An 18137-nucleotide genomic window follows, 5' to 3' on the forward strand; every position below is an offset into this window, starting at 1 on the left:
AGAGGCACGTAGTCGATACAGAGAGAATACATACCATGCAAGGTAAGTTCTTGACCTACAGACACTGACTAGCTAGGCCAAGAGTTTTCGTTTGAGCTGTGACTGAACTTGCAATGTCTTTCTATTCTGACAAGAACTTTATCTTACGAGATTATGAAAGATGTTAGGCGAGTTGAGAAAAAATTAGGTGAGCGCAACAAGGACAGAATACAATTTTTTTTTTTTTTGGTTGTTTTGTTTCGTTTCCAGTAGTAGTTGGAAGTTGCTGTAGTAAAGGCGCAAGATACAAAAGTACCTCCAACATTCAATGCCCACATGCGCTCTCCATTTCACCATCCCCTCCAGCAACTCCCAGAATTCACAGAACCAGAACATGAGGCTATAGGACGACGGGCCGCGGAAGGCTCGCAAAGGCCAACGGCGCCAGCAAACGGAATCTACAGAAAACATGCGTAGTTTTCACAAAAGGAGCTTGGCTCAGGCCACCGGACGAACATGGGAGAAGCATTGGGGGGGGGGGGGGAGGGGGGGCTAACCACCCACCTACTCTCGTCACGATAACGGCAACAAGAGCTCGCGCGTATAAGAAGATGCTCAGAAAAGGGTGGGAAAGCGTCGATGCAGCTCGACGTGTTCCGCACCCACCTTGGCCTGACTGCCTAGCCGTCTGCCTGCCGAGAACCATTCATGCAAAGATGCAGCTTACCAGATTCGTACAGCTCCAGCTTCTGGCCACTCATGTCTGGCCTCGCAAGAACAGGCCTCGCTGGTGGTGTCAGTGGTGCGACATTCTGTGTACCTCCCGTTTACTTTGCATCAGTCCTTTTCGACTTTTGTCTTTTTTGTTCGCTCTACTCTAACTAAATGTATCCATGAAGCAGTCCCCTACAAAGTCGGGGGGACAGCCACAGCGCCGTTGGGTATGTACGTCTAAAGAAGTAACATGGGGAGCGGCGAATGCTTTTGCACAGTACGCCCTCTGCTTCCCCCGCGCCGATGGCCTATGCTCCGTATGCTCCATGCTCCGTAACCGTGTGTGATGAATAAAAAAAAAGGGAATCCCAATGCTGCCTATCCTGGGTAAGGCAAGTGTGACCAGGCCTTACCGTGAGACAACCCCCCGCGCCGCAACCTTGAAGCTGCCTTCTTTTTTTTCCCCCCGTTCTCGAGGGCAGACAAAATAGCATGCGCTTCGACGAAGCGATGCTCCTTGACGCCCCCAACTAAATGTCCAAACCAAGCCGTGAACTGCTGCGTCATTAAGGCTATTCGCCAGGGTCCATCATTGGATCCCGACTTGACCAACCGTACCCCACACTTTAGTGTGGTGTGACAGGACACCAGCCGCTCGACGATCATCGACAAGTTCACTCCGTTGGAGAGCGCATCTGTCTGTCATCACTACTATCTTAGTGAGCTCTGCCCTCACTTAGTGGTGCGCCGCCTTCTCGACAGTCGGGAGCTCCTTGAGCGCCTCGCCGATGATGTTGATAGCCTTGCGGAGCTCGGTCTCGGATATGACCAAGGGAGGTGCGAATCGGATGATGTTACCGTGTGTAGGCTTGGCCTGTGGAAAAGCAGAGTCAGTAATGTGCCGTGTGTATCATTATGCCGGGCGTTTGCGACTTACCAAAAGACCCTTCTCCTTCAACAACAGGCACAGATCCCAGGCGGTGCGACCAGCCGTAGCCGACTCGTCAATGACGACGGCGTTCAGCAGACCCTTTCCACGCACCAGCTCGACAATAGGCGAGTTGAAGGCTCTGATGCCCTCACGGAAGATGTTGCCCAGCTTCTCAGCCTTGGCAGTCAGGTCTTCCTCCTCCATGATCTCCAAGGCGCGAATGGACACGGCGCATCCGAGGGGGTTACCGCCGTAGGTGGAACCGTGGGTGCCGGGCTCAACGACAAGCATAATCTCCTTGCTTGACAGAACGCAGCTGACGGGGTACAGACCGCCAGAGATGGCCTTGCCCAGCGTGATCATGTCAGGCTTGATGCCGGCCCACTGAGAGCACAGCATGCGTCCGGTGCGACCGATACCAGTCTGGATCTCGTCGCAGATGAAGAGGACGTTGTGTTTCTTGCAAAGATCATGCACTCTCTTCAGGTAGTCGTCGTCGGGGACCACGACACCGGCCTCGCCCTGGATCGGCTCGATGATGATGGCAGCAGTGTCCTTGCCATGCGCCTCGAACACGGCTTCGATATCCTCGACGTTGTTGTAGCGAATGGCCTTGCCCGTGGAAGGGTTGACGGCGCCAATTCCGGGGACATAGGGGCCGTAGTTGTCCCTCGATTCGGGATCGACTGACAGAGAGATCGCAGTCATCTGGAAGGGTTTTATGTCAGCCTCGGGCCGGAATACGCAGCTGTCAGCAGCTAAATCTAGAAAATGTACTCACGGTTCGACCGTGGAAGTTGTCGTTGACGGAGAAGACCAGAGCCTTGCCCTGCTCAACGCCCTTCACCTTGTACGCCCACTTGCGGGCAATCTTGATTGCGGTCTCGACAGCCTCGGCGCCTGTGTTCATGGGCAAGACCATGTCGTAGCCAAAGACCTGTTGGATCTTCTCGGCCCACTTGGGGAAGACATCGTTGTAGAAGGCTCTCGAGCTGAGAGTCAATCTGCTGGCCTGCTCCGTCAAGGCCTTGACCAGCTCGGGGTGGCAATGGCCCTGGTTGACGGCGCTGTAGGCGGAGAGGAAATCAAGGTACTGCTTGCCCTCGGGGTCCCAGACGTGGACGCCGCTGGCCTTGGAGAAGACGACGGGCAGCGGGTGGTAGTTGTGGGCAGCAAGCTCCTCCTCGGACTTGATCGCGGCCTGGGTCGAAGAGGCGTGGTATCTCGACTCCACTCCGCCATTGGACTGAGGGGTGCCGCCGTTTGTGTGGGGGGCCATATTGCCTGATTTACAGAGAATGGACTTGGTGGGAGGCAAGTGTGGTTGAGGTGGGTTGAATGGGTATGTTAAAGTATCAATTGGCTCAAGGGAATGTATAATTCTTGTCAGAGAGTGTTTGCGACTCAGGACAAGTGGCCGTTCAAGTAGAGTTCGTGGGCAAGTAGATGGAGAGTAGAGAGAAAGAGAGCGTCAACAGAAGAAGACGGGAACGAGGGGCAAATCGCGGGGTCTTGGGTAATTATACCCCCCCTGGCAGAAAGCCCGGTCATCCTTGACTAAAGAACTCAAGCGCGATACGGAAGCAGAAAACTAGGAAACCAGGTGGTCGTGGAAAGCGGCGGCGGCGGCAACGTGGACAGGGTCCAAACATCGCCGGAGGCGGACGATACGAGTGGGAAGTACATTGGCCCTGGTACAAGAACGGGCATGACGGGTTCTGGCCAGTTTGTGGGCGAAGAGAAAGACTAGTAATTGCTACGTAGGTAAGGTATGAAAAAAACGGCTGGACCTTGACCTGGAACCAAACTCTTGGTGTCGGAGTCAGAAGGCGCGCCACTATGCCTTTAAGTGCAGGTATGTTCCCCTAAGCGCAGGTATAAGCGGCTCAAGTGGGTGAGTGGGCAGGATGACGCCCGAGGGGGCCATGTAAGGGAAACCATCCCGGTGCCAATTCAGTCACATGGCCCCGGGAGGAGAGAGGGGAGGGTGGCGCGGACGTAGGAAAAGCAGTGCGTTCGGTCACCGGTGGTTTCTTTGATCCTTTTCTCTGGTGTAAAGATGTCGTAATGGAATATGGAAAGGATGCCGTTGCTTGGTGTTGCCGCGGGTTGGAGTCTTGGGGGAAAGGTGGCACGGGTGGGAAGATGGCTGCCGAGTGTTGTTGATGGTTGAATGTCGAGAGAGGAAACCACCAATCCCATCAAAGTCAGCAGTCAAAGACCCAAAGCAAAAGCCTCTTGCCAATGCGGCGGGGCGGCGGAAGCAACGACACGGGCAAACTCCAACCTGTGGGTGGGAGTCTTGGGACGGGGGCAGGAAGAGGGGAGAGACAACAACTGTGAGGAATGCAAGCACCGAGGCCGATAACGGGCATCTGTGCTCACGGCGTTGGAGAGGCACAGCAAGTAAATGCCTATCTACGCTATCATTTTTCTTTTGCGTTGCAGGCGGCCAACATTGTTAACAATTCGTCGTCAATTCTCGAGAAAGCGCATATGTACACTATATTCAACGGTGTACCATTGGACTGAGAGGAACAAGATAGGGAATTACACGTAGATAAACCAAGCGGACCGTATCCGTAGAACGTGGAGAATCAGAGAGTGCTACCTATTGGGGCCGAAGTGGACGGCAGAGGGACGGCAGAGGGACGGCAGAGGAAAGGGCTCCGTGGCCCAATGACAAAGTCGGTATTTCCATTCCCGCTGTTCGGATCCAATAGGGCCGTCCATTTGTATGGAGACGACTGAGGATCCAATGAACTTCTCCTCTCTCGCCGAAGAAGTGGATACCAGAGTATTCTTGCTCGAAAACTTGTGCCTAAGTATTAAGGCCACAAGGCTAGAAATGGTCTTGTGTCTTTTAATTCTCCAGGCTTCCAGCGATTGATTCTTTAGTGACCAATTGCCAGAGGACGGTGGCCTGTCAATGAAACTTTAGCGTCTCTGCGTCCGTCCACGGCCCTGCCGCATCATCCTGGTCTACCCGTTTCGACATTCCATTAGCGATCGAGAACACCGCTTTTCGGCATCAACTCTTCCATCAAAGCCCACACACTCCTTTTCCTCCCCCTAGCTGACGGCCACACGGCAAAGCGCGAGAAAAGGAAAAGGGCGAGAAACGAAGGGAAAAAAAGGCTATTCAGGTTGACACACATACACACGACAACCGGCACACATGCGGCAACACCATCACACATCCTGACTCGCTTCATCGCTCAAATCCATCGGGCTCCCCGTTGCACCGAAACTGTTCGTTCACGCCGCCGCTCCTGCAAAGAGGGTCATTCCCCCCAACAACAGCTTCACCGCACCGCACCACTACCACCACCACCACCAACCCCCGTCCGACCGATGATTACGCAATAAGTCTTCCGTGCCCACCCCGCCTGACTGCCGCCGCCGCCGCCGGCCACAACTCAGTCGTCTCCCACCCCGTATCCACAATGGCTTCCGTCGGCTCCCCGCCCGCCCCCGAACTCCTAATGGCAGTTCGTAACGAGCACAACAAGCCCTCCGTCTTCCGGTCCCTCCTCGTCATCCGCCTCCTCAACGCCTGGTGGGTCCTCACCTTTTTCCAGCCCGATGAGTACTTTCAGGCCCTCGAACCCGCCTGGCGCATGGCTTTTGGTGAAGGCAGCGGCGCCTGGATCACTTGGGTGAGTATCCCATTTGGAATTCTATTCCTGTACACTTTTACTCTTGATTATTATTCACGATGGCAGAGTAAGCTTCGTTGATTGATCTCACGTGCAACTAACACAACACCAGGAATGGAGAAACCAGCTCCGCTCCTCGCTGCATCCCGCCCTCTTCGCCGGCGTCTACACTCTCGCAGACCTTGTAGCCCGCCCCCTCCCCATCATCAGGCCATGGCTCCTCCTTGCCGCTCCAAAGGCCGCACAGGCCGTCTTTGCCGCGGCCGGCGACTGGTACACCTGGCAGCTGGCCGTCAAGATCTACGGCGCCGATAGCTCCGTCTCGTGGTTCGCTGTAAGTCACCACCACCACCACCACCACCACCGCCGACACCACCATCATCAACATCAACATCAGTAGCTGCCACAAACTTGCTATACCTTGATGTACTTGTAAAGTGAAGTCATGGCTGATCCAATTTCGTTATATAGCTATTCATGAGCATGTTCAGTCCTTTCCAATGGTACTGCTCCACCAGAACCTTTTCCAACTCGCTGGAGACCACCCTCACCATCATGGCCCTCAACTACTGGCCCTGGGAACTCCTCGGTGATGCAAAGACCGAAAAGGAGAACCCCAAGCCCGCGGTGTCCATCTTACACACGCCCGGGACTCTCACAAGGTACGTTCCCGTCTCTCGCACTTGACACCGGCCGGCCAGCCTACCAGCCACCCTAGTCGGTCTCCCACAAGAGGGAAACACACACTTACACGCAAAACAGCCTCCGCATATCCCTCATCCTCGCCGCAACAGCAGTCCTCCTACGCCCAACAAATATCCTCATCTGGACAACAGTCGCCCTCGCAACCCTCCTCCGGCCCCTCCTCTCCCGCTCAGGCTCCACCACCTCCGTCCTCACCCCGCAAACCATCCTCCTCCTCCTCCGCGAAGCCCTCCTCTGCGGCACCCTCGTCCTCTCCCTCTCCCTAACCTCAGACCGCCTCTACTTCAACCAGTGGGCCTTTCCCCCCTACAAATTCCTCTACTTCAACCTCTCCCAATCCCTCGCCGTCCTCTATGGCCGCAACGACTGGCACTACTACCTCTCCCAAGGCCTGCCCCTCCTCTCAATAACCTACCTCCCCTTCGTCCTCTACTCCCTCTACAACCCCACGCCAACAACCCAACACTCCAAAATCAGCACGGCAACCCTCAAAACCCTGTCATGGACAGTCTACATCACAATCGCAGCCCTCTCCTGCGTCTCCCACAAAGAAGTCCGCTTCATCTACCCCCTCCTCCCTGCCCTTCACATCCTCGCCGCCGCGCCCCTAGCAGCCTTCTTCACAGTCCCGGCCCCACCACCCTCCGCAAAATCCCCGCTCCCGAAGCCCCGCCTCCGCCGCAAACGTCTCCTCACCTCCGCCCTCGCCATCCACGCCGCCCTCGCCTTCTTCCTCACCCTCCTCCACCAACCCGCGCCCATGACGGTCCTAACCTTCCTCCGGACCTCGTACGCCCGCATCCACCCAGAGCAGGCAGTCACATCGGCCCCGATCGCTTCCTTAGCTTCAGCCTCATCAGGACCAGGCTCCTCATCAGCGCCAAACGAAGAAACCGGCCACGAACTCTTCGCCCTCTTCCTAACACCCTGCCACTCCACCCCCTGGCGCTCCCACCTCCTCCACCCCTCCCTCCGCGCCCGCGCCCTAACCTGCGAACCGCCCCTCCACACGCAACCAAACACCCCCGAACGCGAAGCCTACCGTGACGAAGCGGACCGCTTCTACGACGATCCCCAGCTCTTCATGGCGACCGAGTTGTGGCCCGCGGGAGCCGAGTCCGGGGTTGAGTCAACAACAACACCACCAGCAGGAGCCGAGGACATCCCCCGCTACATCATCGGCTTCGAAGGCATCGAACCCTGGCTCAACTCCTTCTTCACCCACCCCACTGGCGCAGGCCACCATCTCGGCGTGAGCCCCAAACGCGTCTGGCAGGGCTGGAACGGCTTCTTCAACGAGGACGCCCGTCGCCGCGGGAAGCTTGTTGTTTGGGATACGGGGCTGTACACTACAGTGTCCTAAAAAGTTCTCAATGTCAGTTGTGTAAAAGTAAAAGAGAAATAATGCAAACGAATCAAAAGAAAGGAAAAGTCGGGAAACCGGATCCCGTAAGAAAAGAGAAAAGAGAAAACCAGACCTATAAACCAATCAATATATTCCCCTAGCGGAATAATAAAACCTTTGTTCAATCTGCCGTTGAAATGTCAGGGAGCCCCACTGATGACATTACCTCTCTGCATCACGTTGTCACAGAAGTCAGGCATCATCGCAAACTTCCAAACATGAGAATTATTCTTTTTTCTTACCCTATCCTAGGCCATAGACACACAAATCCAAACCCCAGGAAACGTTAGGTGGGATAGGAGTGGCCGGGACTACTACACTCATGACACACAAAAAAAACGCCAACTTGATAGGATACCCTTCATAGCGAGCGAGCCCGTAGACAATGCATCGCTTTACACCAAGCCAGAGAATCGAACAACTCCGTACATTTATGATGATTCACAACAACAAGCACGCACATGCCTCCTTTTTCTTTTCTTCGAATGTTCAAACGTGGATTCTTGGAACTTTGGGTCAGCCGCGTCTAGGCTAGCCCACCTCCCCCCCCTTTTCCCCCTCTGCCGCTGGCCTCAAAACTATTGAGGATGCATCATGTCCAACAACGAGTGAAGAGTGATACCATAGAAAAACGTGCCCGTCATAACAAAACACCTAGAATGATGATATTTCGAATTCGGATCCTTGTCGTAATTATCGCGCTGCTTCAGGTGCCGGTTGTGTTGGCGGTGCTATTTCCGGTTGGGACGCTGCTGCCAACTGGGACTTTGCCGGTTGAGCTGGTGCTGGCGGGCTTGCTGCTTGAGAAGCGGGCGGAGCTACAGGACTCGTTACCGGCGGAGATGATGCCTGTTGCGCTGGTGCTGATGTCGGCTGGGGCGGCGGAGGTTGAGAAGGTGCGGTTTGCGTTGTTGGTGGCTGAGCGGACGCATTCTGGGTCGGGGCCGCTTGCTGCGGCAACGGTGGCACAGGTGGGTTCTGGGCCCTCTCCTCGGGTTCCCTGCGAATATCCAGACTCTTTCCCCTTCCTGACATAATGCTGGAGCCTCCTATAGATGACTGACGGTCCGCTGGGGGCGATTTATTCCTTCGTTCGGCGCTCTCCTTGGCCTCACGGTATTTGTTCCTAATCCAACCGATGGGGCCCTTGGATTCGTCCTTGCCGTCCTTCTCACGCGATTCATGGCTGGTTTGTGCCTCAGCAGTGTACATGCCAGTTTCTGAGCTCTCGCCGGTGAAGCTCTTCCGGGGCCTGTATCCACCACTGCCAATTGACGTGACGCTAACGTCGGCATTATCGTTGGATCCGAAGGCCAGACGCGGAGAGGTAATTGAGGGGTGATGTTCGTGGCCTCTCTGTCGTGAAAGTCGCCATCTTCTCTTTTTCTCCTTATCCGGCTCGCTGGCGTCTGCCGAAGTCGTCACAATGGACTCTTCAGTCTGATCAACGTCAGAACCTTCGTTAAATGATGAGTGAAGTGATGTTGGTGGCGACTTCTTCGCCTTGAGCGTCTGCTCGGGGTGTAAGGTGTTGCTGGAGGGGACCTGTGATGCGCGCGGGGTGGGTTCCGAGGGTGTATCAACCGCACTATGTTGCTGGCCAATTGCAAGGGAATCGTGCTCTGGGATTGTATCGGCCACCAAATCCATAGGGTTGGGGGCCTCAAAACTAGGGGACACAGCGGCTGAGTGCGTACCGGACAAGGATGCGGCCGAGCTTTGCGCGCTCGGGTTCAAGCTCCCGGGGATCCGCTTCTTCTTCAGTTTGTTCGGTTGTCGCTTCTCGCCCTCCCCCGTGGGAGATCTTTGGAATATGCTCGGCAGTACCCTTTCCTTGATGGGTGTCGTGGCCTCGTTCGGGTCAAGCAACCTCTCCTGGCTTCTACCTGCGTTGCCAGCAACAGTGGGTGCCAAGCTGGAGGTGCCTATCGCAGCCGGTGCGGGCGAGATACTTGAAGCAGCAGGGGACTGATCAGGTGCTTCAACTAGTTCTTCCGTCGTTGTCGGGATCATGGGCTCACGGGTTGACGAGCCTGGGATGGGTGAAGCATCACGTCTGAACCTTCCCGTCTGAAGAGCAGGGGACTTCTTGGACGGGACTGTGTTGCTTCTGCCGAGGCCGCTGTTCGGAGTCGGTGCGAGGGCTGGGCTGTTCGGGGTCGTAGAACCTTCATGGTGCGAGTGCCTCGAAGATGTCGATCGGTTTCTCCTCAGCATTCCGTCTCTTCTTACACTGTCAGCGCCGGCACTGGCATTGGACGCAGACCGGCCCAGACCCGACTTCCTGTTAGGGTTAGGAGTCACTGGCCCACCCGCTGCGGGGGGCGTGCCTTTTTCGATCAGCTGCTTTGTCTTCTCGTCAGTGGCCGTGCCCTGCATGCCAATCAGGAAATGGTCCTGATTTTCGATGAGGAAAATGAGCACGCATTGGTTTAAGCGATACTCTTCAGGCGCCATGGCGTGCTGCGGATGCGACAGCATCCCGGGCTGGAAAATGGCTGCTAGATTCTGCGAATTCATCCTGTTTTCTTCCGACTTGGCGGCAAAGACAGCAAGCAAATCCAGGATGTACAGCAGGAGCTGACGGTTCAACGGCGGAAGCTCCGTGATAAGCTTCTGGTACTTGACGATGGCGGCTTGATCGTCAAAATTTTCGACAAATTGCGGGCCTTCGGCATCGCCCACAGCTTGCCTTGTGGCGCCTCGCAACGGTTCCCTGAATTTTTCATATAGATCTAACGGCACAACAGGCTCGGGAAGGTCGTTGAGATATCGTCGGAGCACGTTGGCAGCATCGTGAACCGTGTAGTTGTCCCAGACCAGGCCCTTTCCATAGCGATCGGGTGAGTCGAAGATCTGTTTCAGCTCCTTGATTCGCTTCTCGGAGCCACTAAGTCGGAAAATACCCTCCACCGTTGTTGCTGGAACGAAATGTGAGCACGCGCAGATGGACCGGGGTTTGTATGCACTTACCCTTTTCTTTCAAGAAGACGCCGCACTTGGCGACAACAATCGGTACGTAGCCATAGATGTAGCTCTTTCCGTTCTCGTCGACGAGAGATATCGCGACATTGGCGTAGGTGATGCTCTGACGGAGAGGAACGCCGAAAATACCGTGTGGCCGGTTATCTGCTCCAGAACCTTTAGCACATGAAGTCGGAGACGTTTTCACAGCCGCGCGGATGAGCTTGGCACACTGGCGCACAGGCGTGGTGATGGACAGGGACATCCTGTTGAGCCGACGAGTTGAGTTCGAGGTGTTGGGGGCTGTCGCATCACTCGAAGCGCAGACTTGGGGCAAAATGGGGTCGCTGGACCCAACAGGATGGGCGTCCTGCAACAACAGGACGAGACTGAGAGGTGCAGCTGACGTATCGATTGTCTCGTCGACGTCTTCACTGAAGAGGGGTTGTGTGGGAGTTGGGGGAGGAGGTTGCGATGCGAAAGTAGAAGGGGCGCTACCGTGATGATCCTGGTGCTTGGAAGGAAGCTTGAAGCCCTTCCACCACGATTTCAAGTCTCTCTTATTTGGAGTCGAGGGCGCGGCGGGCGCTGTCGAGTTGCTCGTGGGCTGAAAAGCCTGGTTGGGGGGAGGAGCGGCGGACGTCATCGCAATGACGGAGCGCAGGTGGTCGGAGCTCAATTACTGTGTCGTAGCCAGCGTCCTTTGATCGTCGTGGGAATCGAGGAATGAACAAAAGTGTGTCAGGCGACGGGCTGTTGTCGAGCGACGGTCAAAGAAAGGTGGTTGTTACAAGCAGAGTCGATGCAGCCGGTCCTCGATCTGTAGGTCAATCAGTCGGTCGCTTGGTCGCTTGGTCGCCTGGTGGTGTTTTGGCACAGGATCGAGTCTCTTGAAAGGTATTGGGTGTGATCATGCGCTAGGATGAGATGCGACGCGCAGGCGGTGATTGGTCGTGGGCTTCTTTTGGCGCGCAAATGTTCCTTTGTCGAGTGAAAGGCTCCTAAAGGCCGTCTCTAGAAGTCGCCCTTGTATTGTATTGCAATAGCCCTGCTGTTGATGTCATGAAGAGGTTCCGACCCAGGTATGAGCAGGAACAAGAACGGGGGGGAGCGACTGAGGTGACGAAGAGCGTCCGTGTAGATGAAATGACCCAGTTGGATACGGGCAGCGTTGACCGGGGACAGTGGGCGGCGGGCGACGACGATGCGGAGCTAGAGAGGGGATGGCGGGAGTCGGTAAGACACGAGCTGTGCGTTGGTGGGATTTTTGACGACAGAAAACGAATGAAAACGAGCGATGTTTGCGACCAGAACAATAGGCGCGACAACAACAGGTCGAAAGCTCGTCGTTAAGAGTTATCGGGCAAAAGAGGGCGAAGAGAGAAGGAGTTTGGCTCAGAGAAGAGAGTCTGGGGGTCGAGTAAGGTAGAAGGGTGAAAAAGCGAGGTATGTGCACCGGTACCAGGTAAGCAATAGGAAGGTGAGTAAGGTGAGGTGAGGCAGAGGCAGAGAGAGAGAGAAAAGGCGAAGCAGAAGCAGTACGGAGTCGGTACGGAGCAGGTACGAATAGACGAAGGCGGAGGGACGCAAGAGAGGTTGCAGGTGCCGGTGCAAGTCAGAGGCCCAGGTCCAGTCCAGGTCCAGGTTCGGGTCTAGGTCTAGGTCCAAGTGGTCCAGGCCGGGCGTAAGTGTAATGTGCGCGCGCGTGTGTGTATGTGTGTGTGTGTGCGTAAATCGGGCGAGGCCAGGAAATGTAATGTAAGGCAAGGTGAGGAGAGAGAAAGAGAAAGAGAGCACCTAGGTGAGGTGTGAGGTAAGGCAGACAGGATTGAGAGGTGTGGAGGAAAGTACCTTAGTATGGGTGTGCGCTAGACGCGTTGTCGTCAGTGGTGATGAGACCAGTACTTTTCCTTCTTTCTGATTTGATTCAAGCTCGCAGGCAGCAACTCCAGGCCGGGCTGAATTGTCGAAGCCGGCCAAGTTGATAGTGCAGAGTGAGTGTAGACAGCGTAGTGTAGTTGGTAGTCGAGTGAGTGAGACTGTAAAACGAAGAGTGAGAGTGAAAGTGAGTGCGAGGATTTGCGTTGCAGCTGTATCCGTAAGTACTTCACTGAGGTATCCAGCTGTGAACAATGAAGTGTGGCGCCCAGAGTACGATGGATGCTGGCCGTTGACGATGCGGGAACAATAGATACCAGGAAACAAGCACGGAGCAGGGGAAAACACAAAGTACCCAGAGCTGAGCGAATAATTGTTACAATGCCGGCCAGCAGTCCGCGGACAGAAAATTACAAAAGACGCGACAGGGAGCATGAAGCAAGCATCAACAAGACACGCACATCCATCCATCCATCAGGAGCAGCAGCAGCAGCAGCAGAACGAGCATACTCCGTACGGGTACCAAGCTGGACAACTCGTCAGCGCGGCGGCGGCAACCAGGCGCTGACAATACGGGACGGGATGGATAACCCGGACCAAGGTAGCAGCAGTGAGCAGGGTTGACGCCGGTCAGGTGGTCTGGTAGGGCCAGCGGCGACGGGGATGGATGAGGGTTGTGAGGGGTGGACGGCTGCGATACCGATGCCATGCCCATCTGACGGGGCCAGAGGCTCCAGAATCCAATGTGAATTCAATATCAATATCTGATGGGCCCTGAGGGGGGGAGCATAGGCGTGGCAGGCGGTACTGTGTACGGAGTACGGTAAGGTATAGGCGGAGGGGAAGGGCAGGGCAGGGCATCATGAGCATCCATCGCATCAGAGGCACAGGGACTGGCGCAGGGCCCTTGGCTGGAGATGTCGGGTGGGAGGAAACGGGAGTGTGGGAGCTGAGGTGGAAACATGAGATACCTACCTGTCCCGCCAGTTTCGTGGGGTTGGCCAGGTACCTCCTGGTGAGGTGTGTCTAAAGCACAATTGCACACCAATGGAAAAGACCTGGCTCGGGACCTTGCAACAGCTCCAGAAGGCCCAGGGACCAAGACAGGCCTGCCACTCCAGGCCCATCCTATGGTGGAGAGAAAGACTCGTCGAGGCCCGAAGCCTGCAGCGGCCAATGTGTGCTACTAATGCGCAGTTACGTGCGACGTGGGACGTTGGATGCTGCTGGGCGGAGGCTGCTGGGCATCCGTCCTCCATTAGCGGTCTGTCACTGGTCGTTCCCGAATGTCGCGGACTCGCGGTGTCTCTTTAACCACTGGGGTTCCTGGCCTGGTACGTTAGCACGTTACCTTCGCCATCAACCTAAAGTACCTTACCTTACCTTGTCCTTGAGTGCCCCAAGGCCCAGGGCAGGTAGTTGCCGATAGGCCTAGGGTACGGAGTACCGTCACCGACGATCCAAGAAGGGGTGGGCAGGCGATGGCGATGGTGGCACTTCAAAATGAGATAGGTAGCCAGTTGATATTGCAGCTTAGTATCGCAATGGCGGCGGTGGAAGAGGAGACTGTGGTAGTGTGTGGTTGCTTGTTGCTCGCTGGAGCAAGGCTGACAGCATGCAAGGGGACGACAGCGCGGCACTTCCTAGATGAATGTGGAGGCATCCAATGGTAATACGTATGGCAAAGTGGCAATGTGCAAGAGGTGACTGAGAAAGAGGATGAATCTGCAAAATTCGCACCTCAAGTGTTTTCTCGTCGGTGTTGTCCACGTCCACTCACGTCTCCATATCTGAGGTACGTACTCTACATATATGGAGTAAGGAACTGGTAAGGTGTTAAGGTACGGAGGTACCTCTAGTGACAATAAACGCTTGGGTTGTCCATCTCTACCTTAGCTGGCAGGTCCAGAGTGAGTGCCGTAATTTCCATATTGCCATGCACCCGGCTCCAAACATGGCCAAGTACCATTCGTATGTCCAATACACCAAGATGATACTTGGCCGCATTTTTGGCTCTGTGGGGCGTCGTCAAGAAGGATCAAATGGGACGAGGCCTGGGCCAACCTGGGTGCCTGGGTGCCAGCGTGCCTGCCACCTGGGTTCTAACTTCTGGGGATGGCAGAGAAGGGAAGGAGAGGCCCAGCGCGGGTACGAAGTATGGACAACAATGGGAGAGGAGGAAGGAGGAGGAGGGGTGACCCTGCCGACGGGAGCTCTTGCGCGAAATGAGACTGACGAGATGGTGGTGGGTCCCAGTCTCCCGAGTCCCAGTAACCACTGATGGACGGCCATTTCTCCGAGTCCTCCCCGCCTGGCGGGTTGTTCTAAGATTTTGTTTTTAGTTATTTTTCAACACCGGATCAATAAAGCAATCACACTCAATCAATCTCTCATTTCACTACCGCGCACTTACATACGTACTCTGCATCAGTCTAGTGATTTTCAGTCCACAGTTCTCAGATCTCAGTCCACATCACATTTGTACGCGGCATTACCCAGACATCCGGACATCACCTCAACGCGAATACGTAGATATACTTTGAGCATCTAGACGAGACATGCACACCTACTAGGTACCTTAGGTCCAGCAGTGGAGTGAACGCAGAGATTTCATACGGCGTCCATTTCCACAGCCCGGCGAGGAACTTTAAGTTAAGGTACCTACGGCAAGGGAAGCGTGCAGATGCCATCAGCCCAGCCACGCTCTCACGTCTCATTATCTACCCATCTCGAAAAGATGCGTCATCCATCAATGAACGACATCTCCTCGGCATCGTGGCATCCTACCTCGCTCCTGCCTTTTGTCTTCCATGATCCTCTGGCCCTTGGGGTATTCAATCCTGAGATCTAAAGTTCCATCGCTTACGCACTTGATCACACAATGAACTACCGGCATGCGTCAACCCCTTTACCATACATAACTTACAACTTACAGCGTCTTCGCTACGGATACATACGCAGCAGGGTCTACGAAGATGCGGCATGCCTACGGAGTGAGGTATGTCAAGGTACCTAGCGGATTTGCCGCATGCTGGAAAGGCCCCTCTTCCCCTCTTGAGTCTTTTCGGCCGTTCGCGAAAAGCCTCGCGAGTCAAGCTTGGGAGGGGATTGGTGCTGGCCAGTGACCACTGACGAGAGTCACCAATCCATCCACGAAAGCTTAGATATGCAACACCAGAGAGCTTTCACGCGGGCAGTGGTAATTGCACAGTGACAGTCATGTTGCCCGAGACGTCTCCAGACTTCCGAGCCTCTCAGTGGGATCTGCCTGGTCCAGTTGATGGTTTAGATGGTTCATCCATGGTTGTCGTCTGCTTAGACGTGGAGACAAGTCCCCCCCTATGCTCCTAGCGGCCCTGGCGGGAGCTCACCGGAGCTTGGGCGCTCTACTACGGAGCCAGGAGAATACCAGTTCTGGAAATTGGTTCAAAAGGGAAAAAAACAAAACACTGACACAAATCAATAAACAAAAAAGTACGGAAAGAAATCGACAGAGAAGAAGAAAACACGAGAGCAGGGAGCTGTCTGCCTCCCGTCGTTGCCAGTCATTGCCATCCAATCTGGAAGTCGGTGCGAGCCAAGAATCAGATCAAAAAAGATTAATCCAGGTTACGGAGTACATACGTTCACCTCACTAACACCCTGTCCATTACTGGAAGTCGTGATCCCCAGGTCTTGATTATTAGGTTATACAATCACCCGCCAAAATCCTTCCCACGTTCCACCTAAAGCCTTCGGCCGCTTAAGGCATTCTCTCTCTGCGACGGCGAGAGCTCATTCATTTAGGATCTAAATCTATCACTTGTTCCTCAGAGCGATCTTCTCGCGGCTTCCAACAATCATCAGGCAAACTCTGAATTACTGAGTAAGGAAGGCACGCCGCACAGCAGGCTGGCAGTCTGACCTTCCATTGGAAACGACAGGAATGCGCCGCCGGAGGTACCTGCATTAAATGCCATCTGCTCGTCTCGTCCAATCCGGGCCGGGCACCAACTGACAGATGCACCCCGGTAAGGTACCACGGAAGTTACTGTGTACCTTACGCAGTAGGGACCTCTTTCCTCTTTCTCATCTTCATCTTGGGAAGAAGAAAGTGCAATTGTGACACTGACACGCGACAGCCGCGACATCAGGCCAGTCGTAAATTCGTTTTTGCCATCAATTGACTTTTGGACTGAAATGTTGACACATCCCCAGCGGTAAGCCGCAAGCCGCCATTCTCTTCCCACATCAGCCGAGGCTGCACATCATCACATCGACACGCGAAACCCGCCGTGCGGCGTGCTACATTCACCGGCCCGGCGTTCTCAGGACTCGCTGTCTCATTCTTACGTTCTTACTTGTCCGTGTCTATCGACTTGTTTTGCAAACTTATCCGGTCCTTTGTTTCATTTCACCCTACTTATCTCGGACTCGAAAAACTTGGCTTTCGTTGTACTTTCTTTCCCGCAACCTGCTTTCGGCCGGTGGATCTGCTGTTATCAGTCTGGGAAGAGGAATCTGGCAAAGTAGCGTTCACTTTCCTGCCTTGGTCGAGTCATCAAATGCTACCACGACGACATCATCTTGCTCTCATCCGTCCGTTTTGAGCTTCTCCTGAACCAGAACAGGACTTTGTCACGTCTTGACCTCAATGCGCGGTCCATTTGCTGGTCCAGCCCGAATGTCCGTCTCCGAAGAGGCAAAGGCCGCTGTCGATCACCTTGCCAGCGCTGAACTAAGCCTCCTGGCGGATGGAACTGTGCCGGTACGGCCATGCCTTGCAACCGTGGACTCAACCGACGACATCTGTCCATGATAGGTCTACTCTTCGAGACGGCCAAAGCCTGCAAGGAATTACCAACTTCCCAATCTAATGATTCCATGAGTACGGATAGAACGCCGTCTTCTGCTTCCGACTCTCCCTCTGCAGCTTGACCGTCGATGCGTTTCATGGTGGTGGAGCCGAGACCTACAACAACACAGATTGTTCGTTCTATGTGCTCCCTCGCGGCCCTCTCCGGAGTGATACCGGACGCTCAGGAAAAGAGGAATCTCATCTCGTAACGTCGGCGCCGAGATTCGACTCGTCCAGGCAGTCAATTCGTCACTCGTAGCCAGATACCATGCCACTTCCAAGCTTCGGTTCGCAGCACTCACCTGCAACCGACAGAGTCTAGCCAATGGGCCCCAGGACATGCTACTCCTGGCGAACCCTGCGCTCTCTGACCGACACCAAGTCACCCACACATCGGCCGACGTTCCAGGTAATGTCTGACAGCTTTGACACCAATGTCTCGCATTTTCCCCGACATACCTCTGGAGAACAAAGCCTAAGACTCCTCGTGTTTTCTCATCAGCTCAGCAACATGGAGTCATAGGCAACTAGTTCAGATTCACGGTTCACGGTTCACCTTCTGCAGAAAAGCAACACAAGCCACCCAACGCAACCCAATGGCACCCCATTTCAACCCATCCAACCCGGCAGCCTATGCACTGTCTGCAGAGCCCAGATGCTGGATCTTGCCGAACATCCAACGCTCCAACCATTCATCTGCCTTTCCATGCCCATGCCTACTTATCCCATCTTCAGGGACTGGCGGGTCACAGTGGCTCTCATAACAGATACCCCATCGCTACCTGCAGTCTTGAGGCCTTCACCTAGGGCCGGGCGGTAATCCGCATGTACTCTCCCATCTCATTGGCACTTGCTCCCACCCCCATAGCTACCCGATGACGTCGTGTACCTCTGGCTTCGACGACGATGCCCGCATCCCCGCCAGGTTTATGTCAACGGCCTTCAGTGCTAGAAAGAGCTTTTTGGCCCGAAGCCCTTCCCGGCTTCGATAGTGTTGCCTCCCGCCATCCTGCCCAATGTCGGCGTCTGCGGCCCACTGCCACCGCACAGCACCATGCCACACCC

The 18137-nt window shown here is 54.9% G+C and overlaps 4 protein-coding genes across 4 annotated transcripts; 2 read left to right on the plus strand and 2 right to left on the minus strand.

Annotated features, from left to right (window-relative positions):
• Positions 1-1429: 1429 nt before the first annotated feature.
• Positions 1430-2903, minus strand: BDP55DRAFT_554055 (ornithine aminotransferase; the record flags this gene model as incomplete). Its single annotated transcript, XM_060569357.1, has 3 exons — positions 1430-1567; positions 1631-2332; positions 2406-2903. 3 exons carry the CDS (start codon positions 2901-2903, stop codon positions 1430-1432), a joined length of 1338 nt encoding a protein of 445 aa, XP_060428599.1.
• A 2080-nt stretch (positions 2904-4983) lies between these two features.
• BDP55DRAFT_178858 (Alg9-like mannosyltransferase family-domain-containing protein) lies at positions 4984-7719 on the plus strand. The gene is made up of 4 exons (XM_060565804.1): positions 4984-5283; positions 5396-5617; positions 5755-5945; positions 6046-7719. Exons 1-4 carry the CDS (start codon positions 5071-5073, stop codon positions 7349-7351), a joined length of 1932 nt encoding a protein of 643 aa, XP_060428600.1. The 5' UTR covers positions 4984-5070; the 3' UTR covers positions 7352-7719.
• Positions 7720-8099: 380 nt separating this feature from the next.
• Positions 8100-11003, minus strand: BDP55DRAFT_729616 (RhoGAP domain-containing protein; the record flags this gene model as incomplete). Its single annotated transcript, XM_060579588.1, has 3 exons — positions 8100-8344; positions 8458-10314; positions 10367-11003. The coding sequence occupies 3 exons, from the start codon at positions 11001-11003 to the stop codon at positions 8100-8102; spliced, it is 2739 nt and encodes a 912-aa protein (XP_060428601.1).
• A 3684-nt stretch (positions 11004-14687) lies between these two features.
• On the plus strand, positions 14688-17079 carry BDP55DRAFT_666971 (uncharacterized protein). The gene has a single exon (XM_060575135.1). The coding sequence runs from the start codon at positions 15577-15579 to the stop codon at positions 15871-15873; it is 297 nt and encodes a 98-aa protein (XP_060428602.1). The 5' UTR covers positions 14688-15576; the 3' UTR covers positions 15874-17079.
• Positions 17080-18137: the final 1058 nt, after the last annotated feature.

The sequence above is a fragment of the Colletotrichum godetiae genome, assembly GCF_030913485.1.
Source record: "Colletotrichum godetiae strain CBS 193.32 chromosome Unknown BDP55scaffold_25, whole genome shotgun sequence".
Lineage (NCBI taxonomy): Eukaryota > Fungi > Ascomycota > Sordariomycetes > Glomerellales > Glomerellaceae > Colletotrichum > Colletotrichum godetiae.

What these genes read in the sequence shown, in the direction of transcription:
- BDP55DRAFT_178858 (XM_060565804.1), top strand. Translation starts at nt 5,071, where the DNA reads ATGGCTTCCGTCGGCTCCCCGCCCGCCCCCGAACTCCTAATGGCAGTT. An exon ending in GCGGCGCCTGGATCACTTGG is followed by an intron (nt 5,284 to 5,395) that starts GTGAGTATCCCA and finishes ACACAACACCAG; the next exon opens with GAATGGAGAAACCAGCTCCG. An exon ending in ACGCCCGGGACTCTCACAAG is followed by an intron (nt 5,946 to 6,045) that starts GTACGTTCCCGT and finishes CACGCAAAACAG; the next exon opens with CCTCCGCATATCCCTCATCC.
- BDP55DRAFT_666971 (XM_060575135.1), top strand. Translation starts at nt 15,577, where the DNA reads ATGCTCCTAGCGGCCCTGGCGGGAGCTCACCGGAGCTTGGGCGCTCTA.